Source organism: Leptonotus elevatus, chromosome 10 (assembly GCF_054856555.1).
Source record: "Leptonotus elevatus isolate MCC_2025b chromosome 10, RoL_Lele_1.0, whole genome shotgun sequence".
NCBI classification, from domain to species: domain Eukaryota; kingdom Metazoa; phylum Chordata; class Actinopteri; order Syngnathiformes; family Syngnathidae; genus Leptonotus; species Leptonotus elevatus.
This window is the reverse complement of record NC_141248.1, coordinates 25,848,996-25,866,140: the sequence shown is the minus strand read 5'-3', so window position 1 is coordinate 25,866,140 and position 17,145 is coordinate 25,848,996. Positions and strand designations below refer to the sequence as shown.

At 46.0% G+C, this 17,145-nt stretch overlaps 2 protein-coding genes and 1 long non-coding RNA gene across 3 annotated transcripts in view; 1 reads left to right on the top strand and 2 right to left on the bottom strand.

Moving 5' to 3' along the window:
• The window catches only part of LOC147167817 (uncharacterized), a 12,366-nt gene extending 6,069 nt beyond the window's left edge, over window positions 1-6,297 (top strand). Inside the window, exon 2 of the long non-coding RNA XR_015096208.1 lies at window positions 5,646-6,297. This is a non-coding gene — a long non-coding RNA (uncharacterized LOC147167817). The remainder of the gene's footprint in view (window positions 1-5,645) is intronic.
• LOC147167816 (pre-rRNA-processing protein TSR2 homolog) lies at window positions 5,008-9,600 on the bottom strand. Its single transcript, XM_086085945.1, has 5 exons — window positions 9,502-9,600; window positions 8,130-8,220; window positions 7,541-7,632; window positions 6,850-7,008; window positions 5,008-5,723 (listed from the first exon to the last, which is right to left on the bottom strand). Exons 1-5 carry the CDS (start codon window positions 9,595-9,597, stop codon window positions 5,625-5,627), a joined length of 537 nt encoding a protein of 178 aa, XP_085942071.1. The 5' UTR covers window positions 9,598-9,600; the 3' UTR covers window positions 5,008-5,624.
• A 1,321-nt stretch (window positions 9,601-10,921) lies between these two features.
• On the bottom strand, window positions 10,922-16,767 carry stard15 (StAR-related lipid transfer (START) domain containing 15). The gene is made up of 6 exons (XM_086086056.1): window positions 14,074-16,767; window positions 13,670-13,817; window positions 12,626-12,729; window positions 12,428-12,545; window positions 12,303-12,355; window positions 10,922-11,198 (listed from the first exon to the last, which is right to left on the bottom strand). Exons 1-6 carry the CDS (start codon window positions 14,218-14,220, stop codon window positions 10,968-10,970), a joined length of 801 nt encoding a protein of 266 aa, XP_085942182.1. The 5' UTR covers window positions 14,221-16,767; the 3' UTR covers window positions 10,922-10,967.
• Window positions 16,768-17,145: the final 378 nt, after the last annotated feature.

The window sequence follows — 17,145 nt, the reverse complement described above, 5'->3', positions numbered from 1 at the left end:
ATTTAAAACCCTAGCCCCAGTTTGAAACCCTAATTTGAAACCCTAGCCCTTGTTTGAAACCCTAATTTGAGACCCTAGCCCTAATTTGAAACCCTAATTTGAGACCCTAGCCCTAATTTGAAACCCCTGACCCCTGACCCTTAACCCCTGACCCTTGACCCCTGACCCTTGACCCCTGACCCTAGCCCTTGTTTGAAACCATATTTTTTTAACCCTAGCCCTTGTTTGAAACCCTATTTTTTTTAACCCTAGCCCTAGTTTGAAACCCTATTTTTTTAACCCTAGCCGTAGTTTGAAACCCTAGCCCTAGTTTGAAACCCTTATTTGAAAACCCTAATTTTAAATCCTAGCCCTAGTTTAAAACCCTAATTTTGAACCTTAACCCTAGTTTGAAACCCTAGCTTGAAACCCTAGCTTGAAACCCTAATTTGAAACCCTAATTTGAAACCCTAGCCCTCGTTTGAAACCCTAATTTGAAACCCTAGCCCTCGTTTGAAACCCTAATTTGAAACCCTAGCCCTCGTTTGAAACCCTAATTTGAGACCCTAGCCCTCGTTTGAAACCCTAATTTGAAACCCTAGCCCTTGTTTGAAACCCTAATTTGAGACCCTAGCCTTAATTTAATACCCCTGACCCTTAACCCCTGACCCTTAACCCCTGACCCTTGACCCCTGACCCTTGACCCTTAACCCTAACCCTAATTTGAAACCCAAGCCCTCGTTTAAAACCCTAATTTAAAACCCTATTCCCAGTTTGAAACCCTAATTTGAAAACCTAGCCCTTGTTTGAAACCCTAATTTGAAACCCTAGCCCTTGTTTGAAACCCTAATTTGAAACCCTAGCCCTTGTTTGAAACCCTAATTTGAAACCCTAGCCCTTGTTTGAAACCCTAATTTGAAACCCTAGCCCTTGTTTGAAACCCTAATTTGAAACCCTAGCCCTTGTTTGAAACCCTAATTTGAAACCCTAGCCCTTGTTTGAAACCCTAATTTGAAACCCTAGCCCTTGTTTGAAACCCTAATTTGAAACCCTAGCCCTTGTTTGAAACCCTAATTTGAGACCCTAGCCCTAATTTGAAACCCTAGCCCTTGTTTGAAACCCTAATTTGAGACCCTAGCCCTAATTTGAAACCCCTGACCCCTGACCCTTGACCCCTGACCCTTAACCCCTGACCCTTGACCCTTAACCCCTAACCCCAACCCTAATTTGAAACCCTAGCCTTCGTTTGAAACCCTAATTTTAAATCTTAGCCCTAGTTTAAAACCCTAACTTTGAACCCTAGCCCTAGTTTAAACCCCTAATTTGAGACACGAGCCCTTGTTTGAAACCCTAATCCTATTTTGAAACCCTAATGTGAAACACTAGCCCGAGTTTGAAACCCTAGTTCTAGTTTTAAACCCTAATTTGGAACCCTAACCCTAGTTTGAAACTCTAACCCTAGTTTGAAAACCTAATTTAAAACACTAGCCCAAGTTTGAAACCCTAATATGAAACCCTAGCCCTAGTTTGAAACCCTAATTTGAGACCCTGGCCCTAATTTGAAACCCAAGCCCCAGTTTAAAACCCTAATTTGAAACCCTAGCCCTCGTTTGAAACCCTAATTTGAAACCCTAGCCCTCGTTTGAAACCCTAATTTGAAACCCTAGCCCTCGTTTGAAACCCTAATTTGAAACCCTAGCCCCTCGTTTGAAATCCTAATTTGAGACCCTAGCCCTCGTTTGAAACCCTAATTTGAAACCCTAGCCCTTGTTTGAAACCCTAATTTGAGACCCTAGCCTTAATTTAATACCCCTGACCCCTGACCCTTAACCCCTGACCCTTAAACCCTGACCCTAATTTGAAACCCAAGCCCTCGTTTAAAACCCTAATTTAAAACCCTAGCCCTCGTTTGAAACCCTAATTTGAGACCCTAGCCCTCGTTTGAAACCCTAATTTGAAACCCTAGCCCTTGTTTGAAACCCTAATTTGAGACCCTAGCCTTAATTTAATACCCCTGACCCCTGACCCTTAACCCCTGACCCTTGACCCTTGACCCTTGACCCTTAACCCCAACCCTTAACCCTAACCCTAATTTGAAACCCAAGCCCTCGTTTGAAACCCTAATTTGAGACCCTAGCCCTAATTTGAAACCCTAGCCCCAGTTTAAAACCCTAGACCTACTTTAAAACCCTCATTTTTAACCCTCGCCCTAGTTTGAAACCCTAATTTGAAACCCTAGCCCTAGTTTGAAACCTTAATATGAAACCCAAGGCCTAGTTTGAAACCCTAATATGAAACCCTAATCCTAGTTTGAAACCCTAATTTGTAACCCTCGCCCTAGTTTGAAACCCTAATTTGTAACCCGAGCCCTAGTTTAAAACCCTAATTCAAAACCCTAATTTGGAACCCTAAGCCTATTTTCAAACACTAGCCCTAGTTTGAAACCCTAATATGAAACCCTAGCCCTAGTTTGAAACCCTAATATGAAACCCTAGCCCTAGTTTGAAACCCTAATTTGTAACACTAGCCCTAGTTTGAAACCCTAGCCCAAGTTTAAAACCCTAATTTTGAACCATCACCCGAGTTTCAAACTCTAATATGAAACCCTAATTTGAAACCCTAGCCCTTGTTTGAAACCCTAATTTGAGACCCTAGCCCTTGTTTGAAACCCTAATTTGAAACCCAAGCCCTAGTTTAAAACCCAAGCCCTAGTTTAAAACCCTATTTTTTAACCCTCGCCCTAGTATGAAACCCTCGCCCTAGTTTAAAACCCTAATATGAAACCCTCGCCCTAGTTTAAAACCCTAATATGAAACCCTCGCCCTAGTTTAAAACCCTAATATGAAACCCTAGCTTGAAACCCTAATTTGAGACCCTAGCCCTAGTTTGAAACCCTAATTTGGAACCCTAACCCTAGTTTGAAACCCTAATTCGTAACCCTAGCCCTAGTTTAAAACCCTAATTCAAAACCCTAGCCCTTGTTTGAAACCCTAATTTGAGACCCTAGCCCTTGTTTGAAACCCTAATTTTGAACCTTAACCCTAGTTTAAAACCCAAATATGAAACCCTAGCCCTAGTTTGAAACCTTAATTTAAAACCCTAGCCCTAGTTTGAAACCCTAATTTGAAACCCTAGCCCTAGTTTGAAACCCTAATTTGAAACCCTAGCCCTAGTTTGAAACCCTAATTTGAAACCCTAGCCCTAGTTTGAAACCCTAACTTGGAACCCTAACCCTAGTTTGAAACCCTAATTTGGAACCCTAACCCTAGTTTGAAACCCTAATTTTAAACTTAAACCCTAGTTTGAAACCCTAATTTGTAACCCTAGCCCTAGTTTAAAACCCCAATTCAAAACCCTAGACCTAGTTTGAAACCCTAATTTTAAACTCGTGCCCTAGTTTAAACCCTAATCTGAAACCCTAATCCTATTTTGAAACCCTAATTTGTAACACTAGCCCTAGTTTGAAACCCTAGCCCTAGTTTTAAACCCTAATATGAAACCATAGCCCTAGTTTGAAACCCTAGCCCTAGTTTAAAACCCTAATTTGGAACTCTAGCCCTAGTTTGAAACCCTAATATGAAACCCTAGCCCTAGTTTGAAACCCTAATTTGAAACCCTAGCCCTAGTTTGAAACCCTAATTTTGAACTCTAGCCTTAGTTTGAAACCCTAATTTGAGACCCTAGCCCTTGTTTGAAACCCTAATTTTGAACTCTAGCCTTAGTTTGAAACCCTAATATGAAACCCTAACCCTATTTTGTAGCCCTAATTTGAAACACTAGCCCTAGTTTGAAACCCTAACCTTAACCCTAAACCCCAAACCTAACCCTAAACACTGGCTATGCCAACCCTAACCCCTAAATAATTAACAAAACCATAAATACATTAATAAAACAATTGTTGAGATACAATAGTGACATTGGTATTTAAATAACATTTCATATTGGTTTACATGCAAGTATTACATAGACAATAAATAGGACGCTTTCCCTCATAATTTGAACGAAAAAGGCGCAGTTAGGACGGCTTATTTGCAGTATATAAAGGGTGAGGGTTCGGTTCCTGTGAGAGGAAGCTCAGTTTGGATTTGCTTTTCCAAGAGGCAACATCTCAGACAATTCATTGAACAATTGTCGTGTGCTCGACCTGAAGAAGGCTCTTTACAGCCCAAACCTTGTCAAGGCACACTTGCATTTAATTATACTCATTAGGAATTACAACCATTTTTTGATTTTTTGTTTTATTGTTTTATATTAATAAGTCGTGATTACATATATAACAAAGGCCACTCCTATTGAATAAATAAAAAATTACAATTCAATTATACATAACATCTACAATAAAACCTAACCCTAACCCTAACGTCTGTAGTATAAACGAGTTTACCCGAATCTCAACCCTAATCCGACATCTGCGTTCATAAATAATGTACATTTGTTTACATAACAGTTAATATAAAATATATCCAATATATACATATACAAAGTGTGCACTATACCTGATGAGAGGCGTGTTGGCGACGTTTCGGAGGTCGTTGGTCCTTCTTCAGGCGGAGTCTCATCCGGATGATTCATTCATTTCTATAAAACAAAAGCAAGCTTCCAAATGACGACCAGGTCAACCAAAACGTGGGCAAAAGAGACGAGGCAAAAACGGGCAGCGTGACACCAGGAAAGACAACCAACCGACACAGACGGAGGGGAGACGGCAGACTAAATACACAGACACTAACGACGCAACAAGACACACCTGGGGCGAGACACACCTGGCTGAGGGCACTGATTGGATCACACGAGGAAGGGCGGGATGACACTTCAACGAGACCAAGGGAGACGCAAGGAAAACAGAACCCACAACATATCCTCATATAAAACCATGGTTCTTTTCCCTTCAACTTTCTATCTTGCACTTGACGTCTCGCTTGACTTTCCTTCTTTCCTTCCTTGGTGTCCTTTTTGGCTTCGTTGCTCTCCTTCTTTCTTTGCTTTCTTACGGACTCCCAAATTCATGACAACGATACATTCCATAACTCCACTCTGAGCTACATATTTAATATATATTTACATTTCATTTCAATTGATAAAAAATATACATACATAAATAAGACATTCATAAAACCATATATTTACATATACAATATATATAGAATTGATTATGTACATAGTGTAATCACAGTCAGTTCACATAAAAGGTTTATTTGAAAATAAAAATCCTGGGAAACACAGTTTGACCATTTTTTGTTTCTCTCTCTCTCCCTCCCTCTCTCTCCCTCTCTCTCCTCCTCCCTCTCTTCATTCCTGCTGTGACTCTCGGAAGGACAACAGCTCCTCGCAGTCGAGAGAAACCATTCGATTTATATTATTGAATTTGTGTTCGTTTTTACACATTAGCCTCTCAAGGTTGAAACGTCGCGACGGGCACTGTTTTTTTTTTACACTTCTTTTCAATTTTCTTTTAAACCTTTTTTGGTTCTAATAATTATTTCAATTTGACATCTTCATGTTTGGAGACTGAAACTTGACGAAAGGTCAGAAAGTTCTTTGGGGGAGGGGCCTAATCCCCGTCTTGTCAAAACGGCATGCAAGCGATCATGTGCCACCAAGTCCTCAAAGTTCACGCAAGCACAGGTCAAAGTTCATCACTTGTGTCACTTCTTCTTTCCAACCAGCGTCCAGCCATCTTCGTCTTGATGAGGATGAGGAAGATGATCGGTTGTGCTGACTGACGCACTTTCAAACTCCATCACCTGCACACAAAACACACACTTCACCAAAGACGCAAAACATCGACCGCGTCAAAGAGACGGCGTTGGGCAAGTACGAAAACACGGGCCCGTGAGACGGACGCCCGCCGTTGGGCGCCAGTCCGCTCCCAAATGCCGGATTGCATTTGCCGCCAGCTCGGGTGGAAATGGGTGCTAAGACAAAAATGAAGAGTCCTTGGACGTTTGCATCAAAAGGACTTTAGAGGTCAGGAAAGATCTTCGAATCTTTGAAATGTCAACTTGAAATAGAATTGACAGGAATAAAACGAAATCCGAACATCCGAATATAATAGCAAACGGAAAACAAAAGACTGGCTGTCCCTGCACATTTTGGCCTCTTGGGGGCAGTGTTGTGCCGGCGAGATCAAGACGGAAGAGACGGACGGCTGTTGCTACCCTCGGCCACAGGAGGGGGCCAAAATCACTTTCTTTCACAAACTTCCTTTGATATTTTGTCCTTGTTTTTTTTTGTAACCTTTGATGTATTTGACAAGCTGACGACATAAAGAATGCACTGCATTATGAGACCGGCGATTACTGGGACATTTGAACTGTACACGGATTTTGATTTTGTGAATGCTGCAAATGTATCCGTGTGTTCATACATAACACATCCTAAGTTCAAATAGGAAATCTGATGACATGCATTTGCTTTATCTTCAAGCAGATACTTGAAAATAAAGGCCGTTTTTCATGCTACCAATGAACGTATCAGAACAGGTTCCGCTGTCATTAGTCCAAGGGTTAAAGCCAAAAATGTTCATTTGACAGATTTGTTTTAATGTTTGGTTCTTTTTAAATAATAATGCATGGCAAAGCTCCATGTTTCATCAGAAGAGTGATGACATTTTTGGATTAAGGTTGAAAAGTTCCTTAGTGCGACTTAAAAATGGCATGACGACATTTGACCTCTCTCACAGCACATGGACGTCCCGTCTCATTCCCAAAACAAACACGCACAACACAGTAGAAGGCTTCTTATTAGCGGTATCGTCAAGCGCTAATGGAGAAATTTGAAGATTTTGTCGGCGGGCGAATGCAAGATTGCCTCGTGACAAAAGCAAGATGGCGGTCGCATGGAGCGGGAGCGCGCGAGCGGACGCCTCACCTGACTTTCGCCATCACTGTCTGAGTCCGACTGCGTGGGCGGGGCTCTGACCTTTGCCCTCGGCCTCTCCTTGTGTGTCAGCGATTGGATGGAGCGTGACAGCTGCTGCAGCGCCCCCTGCTGCCAATGACTGAACATCTGCATCAGTTGGACACACACCTGAGGACGGACACAGTGCGGTGCTAATGCTGACGCTAAATGCTGACAAATGATGCCGTCTAATACAATGAAGTTGATTCTGTTTGCCGTCTTTAATCATCGATCCAACAAGACGACGCGTTGCTGACGTCAGCGACGCGTGAAGTCGCCATTAAAGCGGTCAAAAAACAGATTATTTTTCTGCTATATGACTGTTTTGTTTTCAAGTTGGTCTTCTTTCTCACAACATGTTACCGTCATGAAAGGCGTCTTGTCTCATCCCTAACACACGCGCGTGCACACACACGCACACACGCACACACACACACACACACACACACGCTCAGCTGTATGCATTAGTTGTGCAAAACTCATTGACTTGTGTATGTTAGTTGTGTAAGTGGACTGCTCTTACGTCACACTTTTATCGTTTAACCAACCCAGCAGTGTTTACAGCGTGTGACCGAGTTAGCAACAGTTACTTGCTTTGTTTAGCCGCAAAGCTGTATAAGAATAATAATAATAATAATGATGATGATGACGGCGCGTGTACCTGAGGCAAACTTCCATCATCCACTACGGTGTGAAACTCTTGATCCATGAGGGTGCCGATAAAATCTTCCACTTCCTGTTGCTGCAGGTCAGCTGAAGGCGTGAGACACCAAATTCAGAAAGAATATGCACAGACGCCATCTTTGTGGATGCACAAGACCACATCTACGCATTCCCCCGTCATTTGCGATGCGCCGCTGCATGGCCGGCTTGGGCACGTCGGCGGCACGCCGATTCCGCTTTCCAGCTTTCCAGACTTGTGACCAGCCAGAATTCCATTCGGTTCCATTTCTGGCATTTCCATCAGACGCGGAATCCCAGAAAGATTCTTTTGGAAACGCCGATATGAACTGGCGTATGATTGGACAGGAATTTGTCGCCAGTGACGTGCGCGCCGCCCACGAAGCGGATGCTTTGAAGGAGCGCCTGATTTCGCGTTCTGTATTCATCAATGCAATGAAAAATATTCAAAAGGCAATTGTGTGCTCATGGCTGAGTGCATGTTTGGAACCGCAACTGCTCTGAAACGGACAACAATTATTTGTCTGCTGAAAGGTTGTTGTTGCGTCGCCGACAGCGGATTTGTTTACCGTTGTCATGGAAGTATTGCTGGACAACATCCACCAACCAATCAGCTTTCTCTTGCCCGTACACGCCTCCAAAGCCGTTATCCACCGCAATCTGAAAACAGATGTTGCTCATCAGTACATAAGACAAAACCCATCAAAGACCGACAAGGACAAAAAAGACAAGAGTTGCAAAACAGAAAATGAACTTTTTTTAAATGTATTTCCTTGTTCGCCTCCATCATTTGTCTCCATATAAGACACAGAAAGTTATCATTGGAAGGTTGTTGCAAAGGAGCATGTTAATATTTGTCGATGAAATAGAAGTGGGGGGGGGGGGGGGGCGATGTCGTCAAGGTGCTTGGGGCCAACATTTCCTGTACACACTCGGCACCGGCTGTAAGATTTAAGATTTGCATATCAAGCGAAATATATTTGGACATTCAACGTGACCATGCTGTCCCTGAAATAAGCATTAAGATTCCCAAAAAGCACAAAACATTCCCTCTTCCATCCTGCAGTGTGACGTCATCAGCGCACATGCAAGCCACCCAACATGCAATCTGGCAGGCCCATCACATCTGCTCCACAAAATAATCACAAATGTCGTTGAAATGGAAGAAAAGGCATCATGAAACGGAGCCAAGCATCGAGTAACAAGCCAAAAGAAAACAGGATTGTGTGAAGTTCGTGACACAAAATAAATAAGTGAGCAAATGCAATGACGTAAACACAAACACTAAACAAGAGTGTTACGCCTCGCCTGGTGAACGGTACACTTCTTTCTCAAAACATCTTTTACATCTTTGTTCCTTTTCACGAGTATTGAGAACGTAACTTTGCTGATCAATATCTTCCCACGGCTGCCTTTCTTCCTGTTGCGAAAGTGAATGTCAGGCCCAAAAAGCGAGCGTCCTCTCTCCAAAGATTGATTCGCCAGCCCTTGACTCGAACAAATATCGCAGCATTAATTTGTCACGACGGCTCCAACTATTTGGCCACGAATCTGTACTTGTGGTTCTTGCTCAATTCTCGGCAAAATAGCGCTTGGTGACGAGTTGCCGTTCACGGCAAAATGACCACTTCAAAAAGGGAACGTAACACGGCCCAAAAGCGACAGTATTGCTCCTTTGTGTCGAGAGCCGCAGATTCGCCACTTCTTGACGATATTCATAAATGAGGTCCAACGTACACGATTAGACGAAAAAGCCACGAGTCGACGTGATCAGAAATATTTCAAGACCGTCGAGAACTTTAAGCCGCGGCTGACGTCTTCGTCGTTGCGTAGCGTGCGTGCGTGCGTGTCATCACGTGATGGACTGCATATTATTATTAATCATCCACATTGAAGCGTGTGCATGCACATCATGTAAATATGTGATTAGTGTGGATTTACCTGCAGAACTGGCCAGGTGCGCAGGGCTGCTCTAACACCATCGGAGAAAAGCACACGCGAATCTTCGGACGCCGCCATGTTGGATGGGACAGACATCAACAGTCGATCTTGACGCGCTGATTTGACTCAGACTGAAAAAGTCGATCCCTTATTTTCTGAGCGAGCGAGTGATCGTGATCAAAGTCAAATCAAATGTATTGATATCGCCCTGACAGCTGCGATAGGCTGTTTAGATCATCGGGATGGATCTTTTCTTTTCTTTTGTTTATACACATCACTGACGCACACACACTAACGAAGGGCCTTTAATCAGCAATACGCTACTCTCTACAGCCACCAGGGGGCGTCATGTCACCACAATATGCCCACAAGCTGGAGCCGCTTCGGCCGTTTCCACGGACAGTATCTGCTCTGCTCTTTTTTTCTTTTCTTTTTTTTTCTTTTTCCAAATAAACGCATAAACAGTATCTATTCTACTCGACAAGACTTTGGGCGGAAAATGCGGTCTCTTGGGAAAGTCAAATCTCATAACCTTTATGCCACCTTTCCTGTTGGATGGGTCGTTGAATCAAGGAGAGATTAAAAAGTCTTTCCTTTGGATCATGGGAAAAATAGGAAATAATCATGATAATTATGATTATTATGATGATACAGTAAGTGAATGGTTATGGTTTGACTGCAGGATTCCTGTATGGAGTTACGAGAACCTCTCAAAGAACCAACTTCGCTGTTTGCATCCACCATTCCGAGTATATTATGTCAGTATGGTCAATTGTGACTTACGGAGGTTAGGTTTCAATTTTGCAGCAATTGTTTTTCTCTTTTCATCGTTGAAGGGTCTGACAACACGATGCAGACGCTTTTGCTGTAGAGGCAGAAAATAATGTGAAAAGGCAGCGGCCAAATCAACATTTTCAACTTCGGCTATCTTAGCTTGAGTGGCAATTCAAGATGGTGGCTTCACTTCTTGTTACGGCGAGTAAGCGGCTTTGTAAGTCCATCAGTCCGTGCCTGCAAAATATTTGCTTAATAATTCAATGAACGACGCGTCTTCCCACGTAATGGTCCTTGTAACGGTTGCAGTGTTGATAACGTCATGGAGAACTCATTTTTGAAAAAGTCAAACCAAATTACATTTTTAGATGTACTCACTTGCTCTTCTGTCTTTTTGTTTGATGCTCTTCTGTCTTTTTGTCGCTCATTGTTTGTCACGCCCTCGCCCCCAAAAACGTGCATGTCGACAAGTCTGGAGATTGCTCTCCTCTTTTTTTATGTCCGTTTTGTCTCATGGCTAACTTACAAATCAAGCAAACCCAAGAAGGAAGGTTTAAGCGTCACTTTTGGACGACAAAACAAACGGAATGCTTGCAGATAGAAAATTTTATTTGGATGAGGCTCATCTGATTGACTTTGACGGATTTTCACTCACGCAAAGAATTAGAGGCCAAAGCGGAGCGCGGGCTCGTTCAAGCGGCGTCGTCGTCGTCGTCGTCGTCGTCGCTGCGCTTGCTCTTCGCCTCGCTCAGGCCGCTCTCGTCGATGTTGTCTAGCGAGTCGGCGCGCTGCGGCGCCAGCTCCGACACGCTGATGCTCGGCAAGGCGTTCTGCTCGGGAAACATCCACGGCTTCAGGTGCGGATTGTGCCTGCGCTTCCATTCGGGATACTTCTGAGACGCCTTGTAGATCTTCCGCAGTGCCTGAAAAGTCACACGTCACACTCGCTTCAACCGGCAGCCCTCGTGACCTTTTTACCGTCAGCGCACTCGTACTTGCGCAAATGTTATGCTAGCATGTTGCTAGCCAAACACGACATTTGAGTCCAGGCCCAGCGGCGCAAACGGCTTCAACTTGAACTTTGGACGTGTCAAGTGTCAGTGGAAGAAAAGAAAAAAAGACGCCGCGTGAGATCGATTGCCCGATGAGGAAACGCAACACCGGCTGCAATTTGCATTTATTTCGGAGGTGTTTGATGCCGGTAAAAAGTGGCCTTCAGCAAACGACATTTCAAGTCGGAGAGTCAACAGCAATTAAAAGCTTCACTTCCCCACCAGAGCAATAAAACAATATGCAGTCCGACAAGTTTTGCTTTGCTTATCGGAGCGCCGGAATCCTTTTTCCTTGCCCTCTCGTGGTTCCGTCGGGGGACGTCGTTGATATTTATCAACTGCGGCATGTGAAGCCCTTTGAGACTCTTGTGACTTGACTTGACCCGGATTTGTGCGTGAGTGCGCTGAGCCCTCCCTGAAGCTGCAAAATAAAAAAAGCGGACACTTTCCAGAAAGGGCTTGCCCAAACCCACGGCAAGCAAAAGCAGAATGACTCTTTTGTGTCATCTTGCAGCCTAAAAGGCAAAAGTTCTCCTGTGGCGGTCGCAAAGCCTGAAGCGCCAACAATCGGACCGCGAGGAGCGCTTGCTGCTGTGGCGGACTACGGTCGCGCAGCCAAGCTCTCGTCAGTGCAGCACGATGGCCCCGGGACCCGAATGGCGGAGAATTAGCGAGACACCGGCAGTGAGGAACCGCCGGGAGTCCAGAAAGCCGCCAAAGCGCTCGGCCACACGACTGGGGAAACCCCAAGGAACATGCGCAGGTGCCAGAGAGATAAAAGAGGATTTTGTATCATTCGGAAGCCCAAAAGACGACCGGTGTTTGCCGCCACTTTCGGTTGCCGCCGGCAGCGCGCCCTCGCTCTCGACAACCTCAACGGATCCTGCCCGCTGTCGATTGCTTACAAACATTTTCAAAGTCCGATGCTCAGGACTCAACACGTCTTCATTGGGCTTCCTTTCAACTCAAGGTTACCTTGGGAGCCACCAACTGAGAGACTCTGTTCACCACCCATTTTGGTAAAGAACCTGCAGACAAAATGAAAGATTTGCTTCAACTCGCTGGCGGTCGGGACTCCATTTGCACGTTTGCGTCCTCACCTCGAGGGTCCAGCTGGGTGAGGTAGTACAGGGACGAGCCGTCGGCCCCGCTGGACTGGACAAAGTATCCGGTGAGCAGCGAGACGGCGCGGACAAAGTCCTTCTTGGGAGGATGTTGCTGCGGAGACAACCCATCCGTCATAAAAGTGTTGCGCGGAGGAGGACGTGGCAAACGTTGACAGCACGTGGAATATTTACTGCGTGTTTGACCGAGTAGTTGATGATCAGGAAGTCGCTGCCGAGAGGGAGCCACGACCTCAAGGTCACAAAATCCCGGTTCTTCAGTGGACTGGGACACCTCCCTTCAATCAACAACATTCAACCTTTATTGATGAGTCAGCCTTCGTCCGTCCATTTGTCCTGATTAGAGTGACGGGCGAGACGGGGACGAGCCCTGCCGACTCTGAGCCAGAGACCAAGATAAGAAATCTTTCTTAGCTGGGCTCATCCTGGCAACTGGAAGCCTGCGAGGCCCCGAGGCAAACCTTTGGGATTCGCGAAGGACGATCCAAAACAAACAAACAAAAACAAACAAACGTGACTCGACCCGGCCCAACTCCACCCTGGATGCTCCAAGGTCAATTTAGGTTTGGGATGTTTCCCTTCTCCAACACAGCTGAGTCATATGATCCGCTCATCAGCAAGCGCTGATAACGATCCTGTTGATAGGAATCATCTTGTGTTGGAAGAGGGAAACCTCCAAAACCTGCAGGACTCCGGGACCAAGTTTGCCCAACCCTGATATTGAGTCTTCAATCAAGATCTGTTTTCGAAATTTAGAAAAGAGCCGCAAAAGCCGGGAGAGAAGACGCAACACAACGCATGCGAGGGCTTGTCTGGCTTTTTGCCGACAAACAGGAAGACACGAATTCATGACAACATGAGCTTGAGATCGTCTCTTCAGTCGCTCTTTTTTTTTCTATTCACACGAGCACGCCAAAACTTTGTCTTTGTTTGGAACGTGGACAATCGGCGGAAGGTGCCGCGGTCGGCTGCAGCAGACAACCCTGCGGAGAGAGAAAAACCGGCAAAACAAAAGGACCAAGATCGGAGCGGTCGAACCTTCGGCCGCTGGGCGGAAGCCGCTCTCAGAAAATGCCGCTCCAATTTTGGAGCTTTTGTCTTGCTTGAGAAGCAAACCAAAGCGTTTTTGTTCTTGCTCTTTTCAGCACGTTGGCAACACGTCCAACATGTTGAAAGGAGCGTCAGCACTTTTTGCCAGACGACGGTTTGTCAGCTCACAGGAATAATAGCCCACGTCGGCGTTGACCGTCAGCCTGCCGATGTCGTAGGTGTCGATCATGTTGCTGTCCCACTTCCTGCGGTAGCTGGTGTCGTGGAGGACGTCGTACAGCGTGTCGGCGCTCACGCCCTTGCACGCCATTTTCATCTGAGTCACATGACCGGGAGAAGAAAGAAGGCGCGGGTGAGAACGCGATACGGCCCTTCCGTCCCTCGTGAAACTCGAGCTGCCGCCTCATTCAAAATTGACAAGTCAGCATCTTCAGCTGGAAACGTGCCTGTCGGCCATATTGCTTGGTGTCCTTCTTGAAGGCTTGTTTGTGCGCAACAAGAAGAAGAAAATGATGACGCCAAGCAAAATGTTTCTTTTTGCCTTGCGTTTGTGTGCGTTTGTGTGCGATCACCTTGATCTTGTGAACGTTGTCGCCGTCGTCGGGGCGGCACCACACGGTGACCCCGCCCTTGTGGTAGCGCCGAGACCAGCCTTGGGTGCCGAGGCACTGATCCTTGAAGGAGGAGAAGTCCGAGTCGTCCGGGATCTGAACGGCCATCTCGCACCAAAGTCTGCCCAGCTGGTGCGTGTGTGCTGGGAAGCAGGTGTCACTTTCAGGTGCCTTTCAGGTGACCTGACATCACGGGTCACGTGATCCCAAGGCCCACCTATCGGCTCGCTCGCTCGCTCGCGTGGCAACGACAGGCGGCTGGAGCGCTTTGGTTGCCGGGGAGATTTCTCAGGCGCATTTTGTCACTTGGCTGTCAAATATGTGGACGGGTCGCCGCTGTTTCCTTCCCGTCAGCCGCAACTTGAAGATGACCTGCTCGGAGGAGGCTCACAGGGCACGTGCGCGTGTACGTGCACACATTCAGCATGTCTGATACTCATATTATGCTTTCTGAAACCACTTGAGGAGTTCTTGACTTTCAGCCCACCATGACATTGTTGTCCCTCTTGAAAGAGGTTCTTGTTGACGTGTCGGCATGCTGGCCACGCCCCCTCACATGACACCTGAAAGATGTTAGCGGCTGTGCCCGAACTCATTGGCCGGCCGGCTCCTTTGAAGGTTCCTCCTCATTCAGCCTCCGTGGACCGCATGATGGGGTGATGCCGCGGACTCCCGACTTCCGGGTTCCACACATCAGCGTCGTTTCCGGCTACTGATGGCCGCGTTCCAACACTCGCACCCCCACCCCTGCGCCCCCGCCGATCACCTCAACTTTCTGAAAGGGTTCGGACAACTGACACAGACTCATGACACACTTGCACCCGTCGACGACAACGCACAACCGAGGGGCACAAAGGCGGAAACGCAATTTTGCGCATTGGCTGTAGTCATGTGACATCCGCCCTGTCACGGAGGAAGGAAGTAGGAAGTACGGGGACGAGGGAATAACAAGTCTTTTTAAGGACAAAGCACTTTGACTATGCCGCCGTTCAATGCACATTCCATATCGTTGCATGAGAAATGGCCGCTACCCCGGCAACGAGCAACCGAGCGACGTACGGCGCACGTCGTCGTTGAAATCCATCCGTCCGCACCATAACACGAGTTATAAGCGCGCAACGAGGGTCAAAGTTGAAGCCGCGTCATTTTGGGCCACAAGTGACATCATTTGGGCGAGTTGACATGCTGGCCACACCATGGTCATGTGACGGTCACGTGACGGTCACGTGACGGCCATGTGACACCTGCGGACCGATCGCCAATCATTGTGAGGGCACAATTGCCACCAATATGGACAATTTCCTCATCTTGAATGTCGCAAGGTGCCGCTAAGTGATGTTGGAACGTGGAAGGAAGTCGGCCACAACAGCCTCAACCATCAAGAGAAGGTGCCAAGGGCGAAATTTGAAATCGCAACCTGACATGAGTGACGCAGCTTCGCGGAGGTTTCAGGTGTGCGTCAGCAAGTCAATGGCCAGCAGGTGGCGCCACATGAGCCGCTTGAGTGTGGAAGCAAGACAGGCAGACAGGATTATGCGTGTGCTCAAGGCAGGAAGATCGCAAATTCTTACAGGTCAAAGGTCAAGCAAGAGATCCTGTCTTGCCCGTGTGACCTTTCACCTGGCTGTTTGAAGAGTCGCACGCGAGTGGCTTCACACTTTCATTAGGAAAAGTTTTCTTTGCTTTCTTTCACCAACGCAGCGTGGCGTTGCCGTGTTGCTATGGCGACGGGTCTTCTCGCTCACTTTCACCAGTTCCATTGTATTAACAATAACAACAAATATTCGTATTGTTATACACAATAATAAGAATCATAAATTGGCCATTTACATATAAGCCGATTAATAACGGTAAAGACACTTACATTTACTACTACTTCCATTACTTTTCTAATTGAGAACTCTTTTTTTTATGCTGCCTTGAATTTGCTGAAAAGTCCGACTTTCCAAAAGTTGGTCATGAGTTCCCATTTGAAATGCAAATCGGTGAACCACTCGAGTAGTTTGATGGCGAACCAACACAAATCCAATTTTCCAATTGCAATCAAACACGTGACGTGCAGTTTCAAGGCGGCAGGTGAGCACGTCGGCCTCCTCGCGCGCGCTTGCTTTTCGTCCTACATTCCAAACACAAATCAACAAGTTGCCAAGGCGGCTCAAGCGAAGGCGGCCGTCGGTCCCCGTCGGTCCGATTGGACTATTCTCGGACATCCAGCGCTAATTCGCAACCCGTGAAAAATGCGCTGACATTTGAACTTTTCACATCCGCTTCCATCCTGAGCACAGGAAGTGCGTTGAAAGCTTCAAGATGGAGTCGGCAGGAGAATTGTTGACTTTTCCTCGACGCTCCGTTGGTGTGGCCCGGCCGCCGTATGGAAAAGTGCTCCAGCGGGACTCGACTCGCGCCAGGAAACTCCCGAAAGCTCCTCCATCATTTGTCCAAACAAAATCACTTTCCACATGTCGCTTTGGTCACATGACGTCATCAGCAGCCGCTTCAGCCATGCAAAACGTGCGCTCAAGTCATACGCAGGAGACGTGCGTGTGCGTGCTGTCGCTTTTCATATTGGATGACATCATCACCAGCGTTCGTCCAAGTGATGATGATGATGATGATGATGTCGAGAAATATATTTATCAAACGACTGGCCATGAAATCAGGGGAAAATATTCGACCTAATATCTGCAACTTTGTTGCTCTTTTTTTATTTCTTTGTTGAAATGTTGCATTCACAAAGCCACATTTTCAAACATATTCCATGTTTGAAGTTATTTTTGATCGATATTAGTCGTTCCATTTGTTTATTTGAGCTCTGTCATTTATGTATTAAGGTGACCATTTTGGTTCGTGATGATGTAACGTTGAACTGGAACGTCCGAGACAGTGTTTGTATATATGTTTGCTGTTGGTTCGAATGTGTTGTTATATTGACAAAAGATTTGTTATTGAATTGTCAAATGCTATTTTGCCAATAAAAAAATCGTCGAGTTGACAATTGAAATGAACACCAACGCACGAAGACGAACGAAAGGA

Coding starts and splice junctions, on each gene's coding strand:
- LOC147167816 (XM_086085945.1), bottom strand. CDS start 9,597: ATGTCTGTCCCATCCAACATGGCGGCGTCCGAAGATTCGCGTGTGCTT. Junction 7,633..8,129: donor GCAATACTTCCATGACAACG/GTAAACAAATCC, acceptor TCACGCCTTCAG/CTGACCTGCAGCAACAGGAA. Junction 5,724..6,849: donor ACAGTGATGGCGAAAGTCAG/GTGAGGCGTCCG, acceptor TTTTGTGTGCAG/GTGATGGAGTTTGAAAGTGC.
- stard15 (XM_086086056.1), bottom strand. CDS start 14,220: ATGGCCGTTCAGATCCCGGACGACTCGGACTTCTCCTCCTTCAAGGAT. Junction 12,730..13,669: donor CGACGTGGGCTATTATTCCT/GTGAGCTGACAA, acceptor TGTTGATTGAAG/GGAGGTGTCCCAGTCCACTG. Junction 12,546..12,625: donor ACTACTCGGTCAAACACGCA/GTAAATATTCCA, acceptor TTGTCTCCGCAG/CAACATCCTCCCAAGAAGGA.